Here is a 17,582-nt window from a genome sequence, read left to right on the forward strand (position 1 = left end):
AAGTTTATTTTTATGTGATTTTATTTTTGATTGCCATACGATGGTGGTTCTGTGGTATAATATTCTGCAAGAGCAGCTCACACAAAATCCTGTCCATGGCACTTAGGCTAATAAAAATAACAAAGACTCAGCAGACAAGAATTTGAAGAATCCAGCTTTCTTTCACTAATAACATCATAAGAAGGCCCCTAAAATTTGCTGCCTCCCATCTTTTAACATGGATGTCTGGGAAAATCAAAAATATAGAAATTATAGATCCTTACAACATAGGAAAATGGTAACAGATTTGTCTAAAACGCTGAAAATTTAGATTTGGAAACAGCTTGGGCACCTCTGTAAACAAATTCTTATTTCTGTCCCAAAATAGGTGACCAGCAGCAACCTGCAAGAATTTACAATAAGGCTAAGTAGGTTTGTCATGCACTGAAATGGAGAGCTGAAAGCACAGTGTAAGTGCAGTAGTGAACAGGGCCTTACTATAACACAGGCAAGAGGTATGCCATGTCATTTCGAACACAGCTGCAGAGCTGTGGTCTTAATATATTAAAGCAAAGCTGGCCACTTATCTTAAGAATGTATTTATTAGATTATCACCATCTAATGGGATTTAACAGCACTGACATGAATTCATATAGGCTTACAAAGGAAGAGATCTGAAAATTCCAGAATTCAAAGATAGTCCTTCCTCCAATTAACCATTTCTACACTTTGTTGGTATGCAAAAGTGCAATGAAACCTCAGAACAGATTTTAAAGTTTGCCCATATCTTGTTAATATACTGCAGTCTTCAAATTTACAGAGCTGCAGTTCTGGTTTTTCTCAAGTGTCACTCATCTAACTTAGCATGACAGCTGAGAAACGATGTCAGATGCGTTACAGTTCAGTTTAAAAAACATCCTCTACCTGGTATCTCTGCAGTGATTGTCTTGCTGCTCCCTGAAACCTCTTCATCATCATCTGATGAACTCGTGCTCGAGTCACACGTCAGGTCACTATCACTGGTACTGCTGTCCTGCAGCAGGTTGTACTTCTTGCGAGCAGCTGCCTCCCGCTTCTGTCTTAACAGCCGGATTCTTTCTTTGTGCTTTTGGCTTCGGTGACCTTTTACCTTGGTAACTCGACCATTCTGCTTATCGCTAGACTGGCGGTTTTTCTTGGCAGCCATTGTTGAAGTTTCGCTTTCGGACCTGGATCGCCTGGATTTCCTCCCAACTGCAGCCCCAGACACCCCCGAAGGGTCTCCCTCTACAGCAGCTTCAGCTTGACAGGGCTCATTCTCTTCTGTGGAAGACAACGTGTCTGAGTCAGCCAAATGCCCACTGGAAGAAGGGGAAAGCATGCAATGATTAGAAGAGTCACTCTCGTAAACTCGACCACCCGTTGGCTTATCGCTCTCCGTGGACGCCAGCTGAGACTCCGAGGAGTCTCGCCGCAGTTCCATCAGTAAGCAAGGCATCGAAGAGAGCACTGCGGAGTCTGAGGCAGCGGGCACACTGTCCTTCTGAGGATGTGGCTCCAGTTCTAAAGGTCCGTCTTCATCGGGAGCAGTCTCCTGCTTCTCGGAAGCCTTTGGAGGAACTTCCGAATCGAGAAGTTCTTCTGCTTTTCCCACCGCCTCCATCTTCATTTCAGAACGCCGAGGTTCTCCTGGTCTCAAAGCATGGAGCACGCGGACTGGAAGACTGGGTCAGCTAGATACGGTTTTCAGCAACACAGCAGCCTGCACAAGAACAGAACAGTAAGAATCATTTACCCAAATAACTCTCTCAGTCAGCTTGTTGCTTTCAATCATGGAGAGCATTGCTCAGTACCATACTGCTTTTTTTCCCCCCCATTTACTTTTTCCTAATGAACTCATCCCATTACACCAATCTACTCGTCCTTTTACACACTTAAGAAAAGCAGCACTGCACACATTGTAAACATGGCTTACCTCACTAGATCAAAACAATTAGAAAACAAAAATATTTACTTTTCCTTTACAAAGATTTAAACCAGTGTCTTATGAGCAACATACACTAAAGTTCTTTACCTAGGCCTTTAAACCTTTTAACAAAGAACTTTAGTACCTATGAACAAAGCCAGAGCGAAAACTCCCAGACTTGTAGCCATCTGCCCGGACAGCCCAGAACACTGTCCAGTTTTCATCTTTATGAGAAATCTCTTCGCAATTGATCAGGACTCCAAACTTTATAATCTAATGTTTTTAAGATAATTTATAAAACTTACAGTACCAACGTGAGCCATGTGTAAAGATGTATCAGGAGCATCTAAAACACCACTCGGTGCTCCTTGAAAGGCTCCCGTACAAGTCCTGCTGGTACAAGAACCTACAGGCTGACCTAGTTTCTCTTAAATCTGCCAGGAGAACAGCATAAAGTAGTATGGGCTAGAAGTGACAAACAGTATCCACCCACACCGCTATTTTACTTTAAATTATAATTTAATAAATTGCATTGCTTCAGCACAAGTACAAAAAACAAGCTATTTTTCTGATTAATAACTTGCACGTTATCAACTAAGCAGCACTTAGAGCACCTTCAGGGAATTAAAAAAAAATAATAATAAAATTTCAGCAGTACAATATTTATCGTTTTATCTTAATTTTTCACACTCTGCCTTCAACCCAAATTTCTATTTGGAATTCAATGCAAGAAAAAAGCGAAGGAAGTTACCGCATTCGCTCGCAGATTAATTGTATGGAACAAATGGTTCATGGGTTTAGAAGTACAGAAAACAACAAATTTATGGCACTATGGCACTTCAAAAAAAAAAAAAAAAAAGGCATAGACACATAAGGAAAAGCAATATTAAGCTTTACTATTTTAAAATGGCATTTTTGCAGGCAAGGGCAAATAGCACTTGAGCAGCCTAAGAGAGCATAGATGGGTCAGAGAGGTTTTTCTATGCCCTGACAATCCTTCTTGTCTCCCCATCGATCCCAAGCTGCCTGTACGTGAATGCTGCTGCTGCCTGTAGCACAGAGTGAAGCTGCTTCCCTGGTTCAAGATGCTCTGGGTTGTGCTGTCTGCCCTAACCCACTTCAAAACTTCACTTTCAAAAGAACATTAAAGTAGAGGTCGTGTCTCCTTCAGGCAAATGAATGAAATGCTGGATGATGCAACAGATTTATGAAAATAAATATGGGAAACACCAGCTAAGGAAAGAAAACTTAGTTAATAACAGACAACAGAAGAAAGGCACAGGTGACAACTCTAGGTATACTAAATACAAAAAAGGAAACAAAAAAACAAATAGAAACCCCGTTTCACGTAAAAAAATACAAGAATAGAGTAAGTTTAAAATAAAGGAAAATAGATAGAGAGAAAAATGTTCCCAATATTTGCACTGAGAAAAATTCTCTTGAAACCAACTTAAAAGAAGAATTTCTGGAGATGGTAATTTAATGTAGGTAATAAATATCACGTAAGAGCCCATTTATTTACCAGGCCACAGCCCAGTATCAACAAACCCACATGACGAATACACCTTTGAGACAACAGCATCCCAACGCTGTAATAAAATCAGTATTCCTACATATATCATCTGCAAATCTACATTACCAAATAATGTTCCTAGGAGACATGAAAGCAGAACAGAGATCTGATGAATATATAACTCTTGCCAAGCCACTCACAGCGGGGTATGTACTGTATCTGCTAGTGCAACTCCCAGCTTTTGCTTGGTAATACACTTTGAACAGAAAAATACCTTTCCTAGGAACTTTGAAATGTGATTTCTACTCATGCAGGAACAAACTTGGTTGCTCAAATACATACAGTAAGAATAATAGCCTGGCCAAAAGAAATGCATTTTAAAATTCAAGCTAGTAACCACAGAACAGCTTCTGTACCCTTCACCCTTTCGGTCAGGGGAGCCCAACACAGAGCTAAAGGGTGGCACAAATTGACCAGGGATTTTTTTCTCATGAGTGTCCTACCCAGGAACATCGTCTACTCACAAGCCCCAAAGGGAACATAAAGACATCAGTACTTGACCTTCCATCTTGCTGGTCTATCAGACAAAAAAAAAACAAATATTATGTTTTATCTACATGTTGCAACCTTGCTGAGAGTCTAAATCCAAAATAAAGCCTTTTATTATTATGCAGGATCATGTTTTGACTACTCAAACCGCACCAGACCTCTTTTCACTCACGCTGCAAGAATTTTATAAAAATTCTGAGCTTTAACAACCCAAATACAGAGAGTCACAGAACCACAGGACAGTTTCTGTACAACGGGTCTGCTCCGAAGTTCTCTGCTCCCAGCTCCTGCCCACTCAGAGCAGGACCCGTGAGATCGGGCTGGCCACAGCCTGGTCCTGTCCTCAGCAGCCTCCCTCAGGCACCAGGAGTCTTCACGGGTGGTAGAGATGGTATCAAGGACATCCAGCAGCCTCCTCATCCACGGACTCCAGTCTGCCCTGCTGGCTTACGTGATATCCCTAGCTTCATCTGCAGGAATTCTGGTGTTACTGTGCATAAAAAACTGCACATTTATCTTGGGGGAAGAAGGTTTGTCGTGATTCGAACAGACTTTGCTGTAGGGAAGAATGCAGACTGTGGGGGTAAAATATCTATGCCAAGGAAAGTCACATCTCAAAGAAGAAAAAAAACATTGATTTAGCTCTATTGGAGAAATGTATAGATCATAAAGAGAAATAGACTGTACTGAAAAACGCCCGTCCTTTCTTGTCACTCTCTTTTCTTGCAATGTCATTAGAAAAGGTGATCTCAAAGTAACACAAGAAAAAGAACAGTTTTCTTCTTAAACGAGAACAACATAGCACTGAAAAATAAGCTGTGGTGCTTACAGACACAGATGGATACTTAATTAGATATTGCTCAGAAATGTCACTCTCCTTTCTCAGACGCACAGATATCGACTCAAAAAAGCAATTCTATAAAAACTCCTAGGCTAGCTTTTTTCAACAGATTATTTTATTTTTCAACCACACACAGCAAGCACCACTACGTGGAAACCTTTAAACATCTACCTGTACACGAGAAGTGCTTTCAAGTCACGGACTCGTTTGTAAAAGCAGACAATTTGCTCTCTTTGAAAACTGCACTTTTGTGAAGAAAGTCAGGAGGATTCCAAAGGTCAGACGAGCAGAGACAGCCCAGCCAGTCTCACAGCTCGCTGCCTCTCATCAAGATGTTTTTTACCCCCTGCTCACGAGTGGGCAGTCCTGCTCCCTCCTTTGCTCCAAAGCTGGCTCGGCCTTTCTTGGGTAGATTCACTTCAGCAGGAAAACAAAACAAAACAAAACAAAACAAAACAAAAAAAAAAAAAAACACACACACACACACCACAAAATACACAAAATATAAGAAATTCTCTGCCAGAGCTGGCAGTAAGACTAGGGAAGGGAGGGCATGGAACAAAGCATCCCTTCAGATAAAAACAAACCTGACAAAAAACTACCTGCTGTTTGATCTCATCACACCTTGAACTCACAGGTTCCAAATCCCCACAGGGGGGACTGCCAAGTATTTCCTTCACAGCACGGTTTGCTCTGAGATTTTTGAAGATAAAAAATGGTTAAAAACCCCCCAAAAAAGAAATTTGAACAGAGGTATTAGTAGTTCCGGAAGAACAACTATTGTGGAATTTATGCTATTAATATATTCTACTGCACAAATAATTGTACCAAGGACAGTACGGATGCTTTTAATCAATAATTGGCCACATGTGCATCCTTCAAAACATTTTTGTTTTGCTTTCAGCAAAGCAAATGTCCTTTAGAATTGTAAATCCTGCCATGTCAGTAGGAAATGAGTTTCACCCAAAACAAATGATAAAGCCTGACATACTTAATAAACATCATGATAGCCTCATCTTCTTTGTACGTCATCTTTTTAGGTGTTATTGAACTGATTCATGATAAAGAATGAAGCCTGCGCTCCCTCAGCAGCTGTGGGTACGACAGACTCAGAAGAAGTAAGCCTCTCACAGCAGTTTGCTCTTAAAAGTCACCGTAAAGCATAGAATCACAGAATATCCTCAGTTGGAAGGGACCCACAGGGATCATCAAGTCCAACTCCTGGGTCCCCAGAGGACCACCCCAAAATCAAACCGTGTGTCTGAGAGCATTGGCCCAATGATTTGTGAGCTCTGCCAGGCTCGGTGCTGTGACCACGTCCCTGGGGAGCCCGTCGCAGTGCCTGACCACCTCTGGGTGCAGAGCCTTTAATTCACTCCTGGCACATTTCACAGAACAGCCCAGGCTGGAAGGAACCTCCAAAGATCACCTGGAAAAGTGAGCCTAGGTGAGAGTACCTAGAACAAAGTACATCTTGAAAACCTCCGCTGACACAGACTCCACAATGTCCTCTTACCCAGAGGGCAGCAGATCACTTCTCCCTGCTTATGACTGTTCTTACACCAGTTCCAGCAATTGCTTACATTAAAAAATATACATATATATCTAGCAAAATACTGTCTTTGAATGCCATTTTGGCATTGAAAGAAAAAAAGGTTGAACAACCCACCTCCTCACACCACTAGCCATTCATTCACAAGCTATAATTTGAAAAAAGAGAAACGGTACCTATAGTTTTGCAGAAAATGTACAGTTTTGCAGAAAATGTACAGTCTGTGACTAGCTAAATGAAAAGTTAAACTGCAGTGCTGCAGATTAGTTACTTATTTAGAAAACAGAGCTAACTAAAGCAGTCTGCCCAGAGGAAATACACCTTACAGCTCCAGTTTTCATCTAAATGGTTTTACAATTATATGGACCTAAAGAACACAGTGGCTGAAACTTCCATAAACAATGATTTCCATCAGCAGTGGATTATCTCCTCTTTACCGAAAGCAACTGAGCATGGATGGAGTAAGAGCTAAACAAGTTATAGATAAATGTATACAGCTTAGCCCAACAGAACTGTGTAAAAGAGTCTTTTTTTTTTTTTTTTTTTTTTTAAACAGTAAAAAATGTAAACATTCTGACAAGAGCAGCAGGAGCTCTGAATCAAGCACTTACCTAAAGATAGGGGAGATGGGGAGGGCAGGAGCAGCACACAACCTGGATACTGAGGAGCTGACCATGACACCCAAGACTAATTCATCCTAACAGAACAGTAACTTGGGCAAACACCAAAGTTATGCCCACTTGTGACAGAGAGTCACACGACCGTGGAGATGTGGAGTTGCAGTGACTGGCCACTTCAGAATGTTTGCCTAAATCCTTTGCAGGTGTATCCACGTGTTTGCCATGCCTTCTTTTTTACTCTAACCAGGCTTCCTAATGCAGCAAGCTCATCAGTGCCATTCTCCTACTAACACTAAGCGTGGACGTGCCCAACAACAAAATGCCTAAGTAATTAAAAACTAATCAATCCACAGAATTAGACCACTAAAAAAACGTAACTTGCATGATGACAAGGAAGCAGTGATGCTTTCTGGACTTCCCAACTGCTGTCTTTTGTACTCCTCCACCTCCTCCCCAGGGATACCGCACATTCTTAGCACATGCCTTTTATTTCCCTCTAAGTGTCACACATACCTCTGCTCTTCAAACAACACAAGTGCAACCAGGACTCAATTTAACTCAAGACAGTTGACTCAGCGCTGTGTGGATGTGCGTGCACGATGCTCTAGAGCAGATTTTTCATAACACTGAGCCACCCCCGCATGGATACTGTGTAATTTATATAGTGTTCCTTTGAAAATGCTGCCCTGAAGCTGACTCACGAGCATACAATTCTACCTAAGGCACATTTCTGGGAGTGGAGTTGGCTCTTTATCAGATGATTCATAAATCAGGCCTGGTAGCAACCCTAAAGAATAGGACCCTTTCTGCAAGGGACGTGGTAAGAGAATTGAGGTGTGAAACAAAAGAAGAAAGGATTAAAGTAATGCTCTGTTTCAACTGGTTTTGCATAAACAAACCGAGGTTAAAAATAGGCTGCTCCTACTGTGGGCTCAACAGGCTGGCTATACAAATTATTCAAGGCAGAATAAAAACTACAAGCATATGTATTAAACAAAGGTTTGGGAAGCATCCTTTGAAACCTTTAAAAGCAACATTTTCCATTGTTAATAAGAAACAAGGTTTTACGTTTAAATACTGGTCTTTGCATTCTAATGTTTAATGCACATTTCCTGCCTCTTCCAAATAAAATAAACTGTACAAATAAAAATAAAGTAACTACCAGCTACGGGTTACTTTACAAGTTGACAGAGTCTTGCAGAAACATTCACCAGCTGCACCAAAATCCCACAAAAATCACAGTCCTTGTAAAAATAAATCCATTAGCATACAGATAAAGACACATTTACCCTTCTAAAATACCATTTCTTCCTCAGAGCATAACTGTCTTTCTTCCAAGTGCACAGTGATCTAAAGTCTACAGCACTCTCTACTCCATAAATTGCAGAGGGCATATTTTTATCACTACCTGTTCCTAAAAATTTAAGAGTTTCACTCAGATTTTCTTTATTCTTTCAATAAAACTAGTGGTAGAAATTCATGCTGGGAGAGCCATGCTTCATTTCTTTTTTCCTCTCCCATTTATTAGCTTGCACAAGATCACCCTACTGAGGATAGCCATAGAGATGCACTATCTTTTTGTAAGACTTTGAGTTTAACAAACTTTCCCATTTCACCTATCCATTTCTATAACTCAAAATAAATGTGCTTCCTCTGTTGGTTCACGCCATTTTAAATAAGCAAACCTCTTCTCCAGAATCATTGGTCTGTTGTTCTACTGTGGTCAATAAAGCAGTGCTCACAGAAATGCCACGTCTTTAAAATTGCTTGGGAACAACAGTAACACTTCAATCCTGGTCTTCAGAGTGCAGATCTGATTTCTATTAAGAACGTTTATCTGTAAAAGCCTGAAAGTAATCACACGTTGCATTACCCACTAATAGCTCAAAAGGCAAGAGCAATGTAACTTCGAAGCACGAGTCATCTCACTGCTGTCTCCGGCAAAATCAAAGCAGATCCAGCACAGACAGGCACAAACGAACACTCTGTACCCTGCTGCTGCTGTTATTTGGAAAATGTGAAGCAGCCGCGAGTGCTGTGGGATACTCACACGGCAGCTCCACAAGTCCTTCAGCCCCTCCAGCAGCTCAGTGCCACGGCGAGGAGGCAGAACTGCCTACCTGCTGCCCCGTCTGCCATCCGCCTTCCCAGGAGGAAGCTCCCTACCTTATCACAGGGCCAGGGGACTGAATGAGATCAGAGAACTACACTCCAGGAGAGCAGGGTTAGCAGCCTAACACAAGGGACAGCAGTGACAGACCTGCAGCGAGGGACAACACCGGACAATCCACCTGATCTTGCAGAAAACCACCCTGTAATTAAACAACCCTTGCGACGGGGAGCACTCTCAATACAGACACTCTCAATAACGAGCTGTTTTGTCAAGTTCTGTGCCACTGCTCCCTTCCAGTTAGGGGGCTGCCTGCCTGCTGCAGGGACCGTGCCAGCTCCTGTGCTCCTCCCGCAGCTGGTGCAGCACACGAAGGGACTCACCAGCAGCTCACCATCTCTCAAAGCTACCTAAAAGACAAAGCCACTCAATAAACTACCAGTGGTATCGATTTATGACAGCCGTCTGTCTTTAACAAAGACAAGTTAACAGACATATTAAGCAAACTTACAGTCTGCAAGTATTTTACCATCAGCCCATTTTACACATCTTTGTCACATATTAGTATGGAAGGAGTAAACGCAAACCAAATTTTGTGTATTTTAAAACTTTGAACACCTAAATTCAATACCAAAACCGTGTTTGTTTGTTTTTTTTTCTAAAGCCAGAATCTTCCTGCCACATGTGGCAGCGACATAAACATTTTATGGTCTGGACAGCTGAAGAACTAGGTGACAAGCCCAGACTTTACACACAGGCTGGAAAGGATCTAAAAGCCAGACCCTCACCTCAAGTTATTTCCTCATTCACAAGTTATTAGCATTCATTTTTTGATTTACCTATTAAGCTAGAAGTGTAAAATCTAAATGCTGTGACATGAAATTGCAGTAGGCATACTACTAAAAAGATAAATGTTATCAATACACTAATGACAAAGTCATTCGGTCAAATTATGAACATTTTAGCAACAGTAGACATCAACTGCTGTTGGGCTGTTACTGACACCAAAAAGTCTCTTTTTAAAAACCAGTAATAAGAGATACCAATTTATTTTGGTGTCTAACAGATTGCAAATGTAGTCTCTACATGTTCAACATGCTCCTCTGAAGGAAGCTGTTGTTACAGTGCTCTGTCGTGACCTAAGGACTCAGCAAGCCACACAGAGCTCCAGCAGGAACAACCTGCTGCCTTCACACTAAGAAAGTTCACCTGTGCTGCTGGACTGTAACCAAGACCACAGCTAACAAGACAGCCAAACTTTGAGTCTGTATTTTTACAAATCCCAGTGCACTGCTCCCTATTTGAGGTTTCCTAAGAAACTACTGTGACAAAAAATACAGGAAATTCTCACGGGACTCAGCAGCCATAGGTGTCTGGACGCAGGCAGTAAGCAAGAAACTGGGGCACGATCTGTTACGGCAGGAGAACAGAGCACGTCAGGAAAAAGGACAGTGCAGGAGAGAGTTAATTAGCTTTTGACAGCCAGCAGGTGAATAAATTAGTAGGAAGTACACAGGTTGGTTCTACAACTGAACAAAAACTGCTCTGGGTATTTCTAACACACAACTGACTGGGTCAGAAGCCAGCTGCATGTGCATTATGAATAATGTTTTTAATGCTGTTTTTACTATCAGACACTTCCTAAAGCATTTACTTCCAGCTGTCACAGGTGAATAAATTAGACCTTTGCTGTGAGAGGACAACAGACAGACCAGGAAATAGGCATTTCTTTCCCACAATGTACAGAAGACTTTGCATGTATTTGCCTACAGGGATTAAGTATCAGCATACCCAAGAGAACACCAAGTTACCAACTATAAAGAGAGAGAAAGAAAACTGGATGGTAGTTTTCATCAGTACCATGCAGGTAGTAACAGGAAAAAAAAGCCCCACTTACCCTTAAATAAAAAACACTATTTACCCCCAAATGATTTTTGCATTATCGTTCTTTACTGAAGGAAAAAAGCTCAGCTGGAAGAGCTTTCTTAAGAATAACGCTAATAATTAACAATAGAAGATGTATAAGTAACATACATATAACTTTCCTAGCAAAAGGAGATGTAGAAGAAAAAATGGTGTTAAGTCTGGAATATTAATTAAATCCCACTGTGTTCATCCAACACAGCCCTATCGTTGATGTAGCTTTACAAATTCCATGGGGCAGTAAAATTCACTACAGGTGTTAAGTAGAACAAGCACTTTCACCTTATAACCCAAAAAAAAAGAGAAATCAAATGCATCATTAAAACAACTTTTAAATTACGTGAGGTCTACAGCTTCATAAGCCCTCAAAAAGTAGCTAGCTGCAATATGATACTCACTAGATTTCCCTAGCTTAGTTTTGCTGTATTCAACAATTTCTGGAGTTTCTGTTATTACAGTGGGCTGATAAAAGCTGTAGATCAAGAATGGCCTGGGATCCAAGGCCTGTGAATCGCCTTTAAGATGACTTATTAATATCAGTAACCAAACCATAGAAAATAAAACTTAATTTCATATTTTTTTTTTGAAAATAACACATTTATTTTCAACTCCTCATATTCTACGCAATGCTGATCAAAAAGTACTAGGAGTTCTGGGGGAACCACAGCTATTGACAACTCAAATTGTATTTATAAGTAATTCAGCTCGTGGGCACCGTTACCTACAAGCTCGTTCTTTCCCACAGCGACAACTTCATTTCCAAAAGACATCCTGTGAAACACAGCGAGACCTCAGGCTACCGGCATTTCATCCAGCTCACTTCCTTAGCAGAGTCTCTAAAAAAACAACCCTTATCTTACATTGTATTCCTAACGAGAGTACTCGGGATTAATAGACAGCTTCCTGGCCCAGCCTTTATCACTCTTCCCTAAAATTTTGCTTGTACCAGGTTACTTAGATCTCACTACAGGAGCTGGCATTCCCACAGAGCAAGAACTGGGAGAGTAAACTGAGGAGTCGGGAGATTTCCAGCTGATTAGAAACCACGGTACAGGAGAACCATGCTATCTCAATCTTATCTGGCTATCATGTTAAGTTGCTTCTTTTTACTTCAAGTTTGACAGGACTGTTGGAGCATACGGTGCAAACTGCTATCGTGGAAACGTAATATTCCCAATGAAAAAACAATTACTGAAATGGTGGAAACTACTCACAGACAACTGGCACTGCAAAGCCTGGCTCTCAGCTCTTCCCAGCTCTGCTACTGAGAGCCTCTTGGTCTCTATCCATTTTGAATGAATGGAAGTGAAATCTGCTTTCTCTGAAATAGTCCTGGAAGACTAATGACCAAGCACTATGAAATAAGACATTACAGAAGAAACGTGGCAAGAACATTATCCAACCACAGTCAGTTTCTGCCTGCTCACTTTGAGGAAATTATAAAGCATAAAAGCAGAAGAGCGTCCTGCAGGATGCTGCAGAAGTTTCATTATGAAATCAAAGCTAAGATGCAAGTACACTGAAACAAAAATGCTAGCTTGAGTCTTAACTACCTGCATTTAATTGAAGTGTCCACCTATTCTTATGACTTAAAAGCTGCCAGACTGAGACCCAACAGCTTTCAGCTGTCTTCTGGGAGACAAGTATCACAAGGTGTGATATGGCCAAAGTCCGTACACTATTTTGTTAATTAAATCCACTTCTGAACATTCAGGAGACAGGCTATGTGGTGAAACTGATTAAAAATATCTTCTTAAATAAAAAGGGGTACTAGGTCGGATGCCTGGCAATCTAAAGACGACTCACCACACAGCCATGGGCACGTTACTTGACCTCCCTGTGCGTTCAGTAATGCATCTGCAACGGTGTAACAGCAACACCTCAGGCACCCAGCTGCATCTCATTTCCAGTCCTGAATGAGTAATGGCCATGTGCCTCAACTGCAGAAACAAAGTCACATCCGTGCAGAAATTACTACACCTTACCAGCTCTGCTCGTGCTCATCAGCCGTGCGAAGGGGGAACACAAACAAGTGCGAACAGGCAACCACAAATTTCAATTCTAACTTCACAGCAACTGGGTGAGCGACACTATCAGTCACTCCAGGCGAGTTCAGAGATGGACTTGGGATAAAGCAACTGCAGAGGCTTATAGTTACTCTATATCTAAATTAGTATTTAAAAAAAATAAATAAAGATAATATATTCTGTTGTTTTTGTTGTTTTTTTCCGCCCCCCCTCAGAACTGCCCGTTTGTAGCAGTTACATCCTAGCTCCCAATTTGTAGACTCAAAGCAGAAATTTCTGCTGCAGCTGATCCCGGTGCTGTAACAGCTCAGCTGCCCCGCAGCTACAGCACCTAAGTCAAAAGCTCTGGTTCTCTGCTGAGCTCCGCTTCGTGTGCTGGAAAACAGAGCCAGAAGTGGCTTCCTTGCTGACCTACACACAGCCTAAGCTGCAGTCTCAGCGCTGTAATCGTGCAGCAGTTCTTCTTTATCCCCGTGCTCTCTCCCAGCCCCGAGCCCGTCACGCTCTCCCACGGCCGTTTCATTTTTGGTTCCCCACAATGCACAAGTCAGCAAACGCTGTTCAAGTTCTAGTACCTCCTTCCAGGAGAGCCTCTTCTGAGGTGTGAGTTACGTGCTTGAAGTACTGAAATCTCTCACTTTGATCTAGTAAATGTGTTATTAAGCCTGCTGCCCAGCTTCTGTCAATGTTTACGGGTTTGTAAGCCACATGGTCAGCAGCAGGCGAAAACACAGAAGCAGAGATGGACCACAGACCCCGTGCTCAGAAAGTACCATCAACCCACTGCCTTTGAGATGTTACAGCGAACGAGACACAGGTTGATGGAACAACTTACTCATGTGAAAAGTTTCGAAGCTTTCAATGCTTTTAGTGGTAATATTTTGGCCAGAGTGTAACCAGACTGCTCACGCAGAGCGGAGCCACCTCAGCACGGCGTGCGGATGCTCCCACCCTGGAAATAGCTGTTTTTGTGAGATGCTGATATCTTGTGGGTCACAAACGTCACAGGCATCCTTGGTGGAGCAGGGGGCTGATGGGATCACGCGTAAGAGATAGTGAAGAAAGTGAAGAAAATCTGTTCCAGCCTTGGAGGCGAGGTGAAAAAGCCTGCACTGTAAACGTAAACACCCAGCAAGGAGACAGGGGGGGGTCAGGAAAAACGAGGCAATTATTTCTTGTTGTTCTGATCAAGTTACACCAACTTATCTCCGTAACGCTTAGCGTTCAAAGCCCCCCACGATTCTCTATATTTACTCTTTGTTCATCCAGTCTTATCTTACCCCACTAATCCCCACCTCATCCACGCAGCCAGCTGCCCGTTTGCCAGACGCAGGCAGACATCCTTCCTTCCTACCTCCCCGTTATCGCTTACGGCACAGCTCGGCTCACGTGCTGGGACCGCCGCGTATTTACCGTTCCCAACTGCCTTGCGGTCGGCTTCGGGTTTCTTCCCCTTTTGCTTCCCCCCACGGTACCCACCTCGACGCATCCGCTCACTTCCAAGCTCATTTTTTGTGTGCTTCGGGTTTTTACTGAGCGGGCAGCCCTCGTGCAAGAGCAGAGGGCCAGGCTGCGCCGCGCGCTGTGCGCAAGGAAAGAGCCCTTTCCTCTTCCTGATTTCTCAGGAATTTCTCATCGCACCTCTTTGTGAAGCCTGTGTGCTAGCCAACTAGCAATTAGCTCGAAGAGCAAACAGAAATAGTCAACACATTATAATTAAAAATTCAAGTGCTTAAAATGAGTCACAAGTGTTATTCTCATACTTGAGCACAAATACCAGCTGCCTGTACTCACGTACTGCCTTCCTTCACCCCCCGTCCCTCCTCCCAAGCCACACAGACAAAACACCAGCCTTGCTGGTATGCCAGAACCACAGAGAGCAACCTTTTATTAGCTTTTAGTAGCCACATAACCACCTGCTTTGGAGCTTCCTTCGCCAGCAGCAGGCTCCTCTAGGTCACCGGACACATGAAATGCTCACAAAACTGCTGAAAACCGACTGCCGCGAGGGAGATGAGCTCACTGCACTTCATCCCACTGCTCCTGCACCAAGGGTTTACCTGCCATCTGAGCTCCATGTGGGGCGTCTGGGTTTAGCAAACACGCCTCACAAGCAACTTAGTGTTCTCCTCAGAGGTTGTTACACACTTACTGCCTCCACAAAGGCAGCTCTCCCTCCTCCAGGGCAGCAGGGAAGCTGCTCCTCTCTCAGAAATGGTGATTACGGGTGCGACGGGAGGCAGGAGGGCCACACGATGAGCACCTCAGAGGAGCACCGTGTTCCCACTTATTTTGAGTGCATGGTGTATCACCAAGGTCAGACCTTGGGTTTATTAACCGATCCAGGCAACTGAAAACACTTTAAGACAAACATTTTAAGTGTAAATGTTTGTCTGCTGTTCTAAGGAGAGAGATAATACATTTGCAGTTAAAGTTTTTAGCGTGCAAACTGCAAGTATCCTGTCCTGTAAGAAGACTGCTATTCAGTCTTAAGCTTGACAAGTACCAGAAAAGACTTAAAGCCAAATAAAAATCTACTCGGAGGGGAGGCGTTTAAGAGAAAACTTACACTTTTCAGGAGACGATTACGGGTCCAAAGCTTTACTGCTCATTCATTTTTAAAAGCCAGAACTACGGTAAAAAAAATAAAAAATAACAAACCGGGACTTACACTTTCGCCACAGCCCCTCCACGTCCAAGCTGCTGGAGCCCTTGAGGTGCAGCGGGGCACTCTGTGCTGGCAGGGAGGTGCCAGTAAAACCCAGTTTAACCCAGTTACCGCCTCACACGGGTACCTACGGATGTCAACACGAGCAGCTGGACCCCGCCACGGAGGAACCAGGGCGTGAGCACGGCCAGGGCAGGCTGTGAGCCCCCTGCCAGAAAAAAACAAAAAGAGGGGGCGAGACCTCCCCGAGGGGTCCGAGGAGGTGTTTGGCGGATAGCCTCGATGCCAAGCTGTGAGACTAGGGAAAGCGCCTGGCTTCCCCCAAATAAAAATTAAAATTAAAATTAAAATTAAAAAAATCACCCCCCTGCCGCCCCGCAGACGCCCAAAAGTTGTGCTTTCCTCCCCAAAATCCCTCTCTCTCTCTCTCACACACACACACAAACTCCCACCCCCCTCAGGGAGCCGCCACACCGTGACGGGACGCGGGGTAACGGCGGCCACAACGGCCGGGCCCCGCCCGCTCCGCCCAGCGCTCACCTGGGCGCCGAGGGCCCCTCCTGGCCGCCTCCTCCTCCCCCCCGGGGGGGCAGCGGCTGGGGCATGGACGGCCGGGAGGAGCCGGGGGGGTCTCCGCTGCCGCCCCGACACCGGAGAAAATGTCCCCGGAGGCCGCGGGGCTCCGCCGCCCGCCGTCACTTCCGTAGCCGGAGCAGGCGAGCGCCGAGCAGAGCGGCCGCCGCCCCGCAGCGCCTCGCCGCGGCGGAGGCCGGGCAGCGGGAGAGGGGGGGAATGGCGGCGGGGGGAGCGGGCGGGAGGGGAGCCCTCAGGCGGCTCCCTCCTCAGGGGAGTGTGGGGTGAAGGGAGAGAGGCGTGTGTGGGAATAAAGATGTGTCCTGAGTGTGGTTTTTTGTCCGAAAGAGGTGGGTTTTGTCCGAAAGAGGGGGTGTTGGGGGGTGGTGCGGAGCGGGCAGTGTTTGTAGGAGATAGACAATTTGTCGAGAATTGGTGCGTTCAGAATCGGCGCGTCAAACGCGGCCCGTCCGAAATTAACAAAATCACCAGAATCAGCGCATCGAAATCAGCACATACGAAACTGGCACACAAAAGCGGCCCGTCCGAAGTTGCCCCATCCAAAATTGGCGCCTCAGAACTAGTGCATCAAAAATCACCACATCCAAAATCACCACATCCAAAATCGGCCCGTCCAGAATCGACGCATCCAAAATCGGCACCTCAAAATCGGCGCGTTGAAATCGGCCCACCCAAAATCACCACATCCAAAATTGGCACCTCAAAATCGGCGCGTTGAAATCGGCCCACCCAAAATCACCACATCCAAAATTGGCACCTCAAAATCGGCGCGTTGAAATCGGCCCACCCAAAATCACCACATCCGAAATTGGCACCTCAAAATCGGCACATCAAAATTGGCATGTCCAAAATCACCACATCCAAAATTGGCACATCAAATTTTGGCCCCATTCAAAATCACCACATCCAAAATTGGCACCTCAAAATCAGCGCATCAAATTTGGCCCCGTCCAAAATCACCACATCTGAAACTGGCACCTCAAAATCGGTGCATCAAATTTGGCCCGTCCAAAATCACCACATTCCAAAATTGGCACCTTAAAATTGGCACATCAAATTTTGGCCCCATCCAAAATCACCACATCCAAAATTGGCACCTCAAAATCGGCCTGTCCAAAATCACCACATCTAAAATTGGCACCTCAAAATCGATGCATCAAATTTTGGCCCAGCCAAAATCACCACATCCGAAATCAGCCCGCCCAGAATCGGCACATCAAAATTGGCGCATCAAAATCGGCACATACAAAAACTGGCACAT

At 44.1% G+C, this 17,582-nt stretch overlaps 1 protein-coding gene across 3 annotated transcripts in view; it reads right to left on the bottom strand.

Annotated features, from left to right (window-relative positions):
- Positions 1–16,416, bottom strand: part of ARK2N (arkadia (RNF111) N-terminal like PKA signaling regulator 2N) — a 43,104-nt gene extending 26,688 nt beyond the window's left edge. For 2 of the 3 annotated variants that reach the window (XM_084503735.1, XM_084503737.1), the window contains exons 1-2: positions 16,268–16,416; positions 904–1,720 (exon numbers count right to left, since the gene is read on the bottom strand). In XM_084503735.1, the coding sequence (XP_084359861.1) occupies positions 904–1,627 (724 nt within the window). In that variant the 5' untranslated portion in view covers positions 1,628–1,720; positions 16,268–16,416. Of the gene's footprint in view, positions 1–903; positions 1,721–15,730; positions 15,885–16,267 lie in introns of those variants that run through there. The other variant, XM_084503736.1, reaches the window with a different exon arrangement.
- Positions 16,417–17,582: the final 1,166 nt, after the last annotated feature.

This window comes from Aythya ferina, assembly GCF_964211825.1.
Source record: "Aythya ferina genome assembly, chromosome: Z".
Taxonomy (NCBI): Eukaryota; Metazoa; Chordata; class Aves; order Anseriformes; family Anatidae; genus Aythya; species Aythya ferina.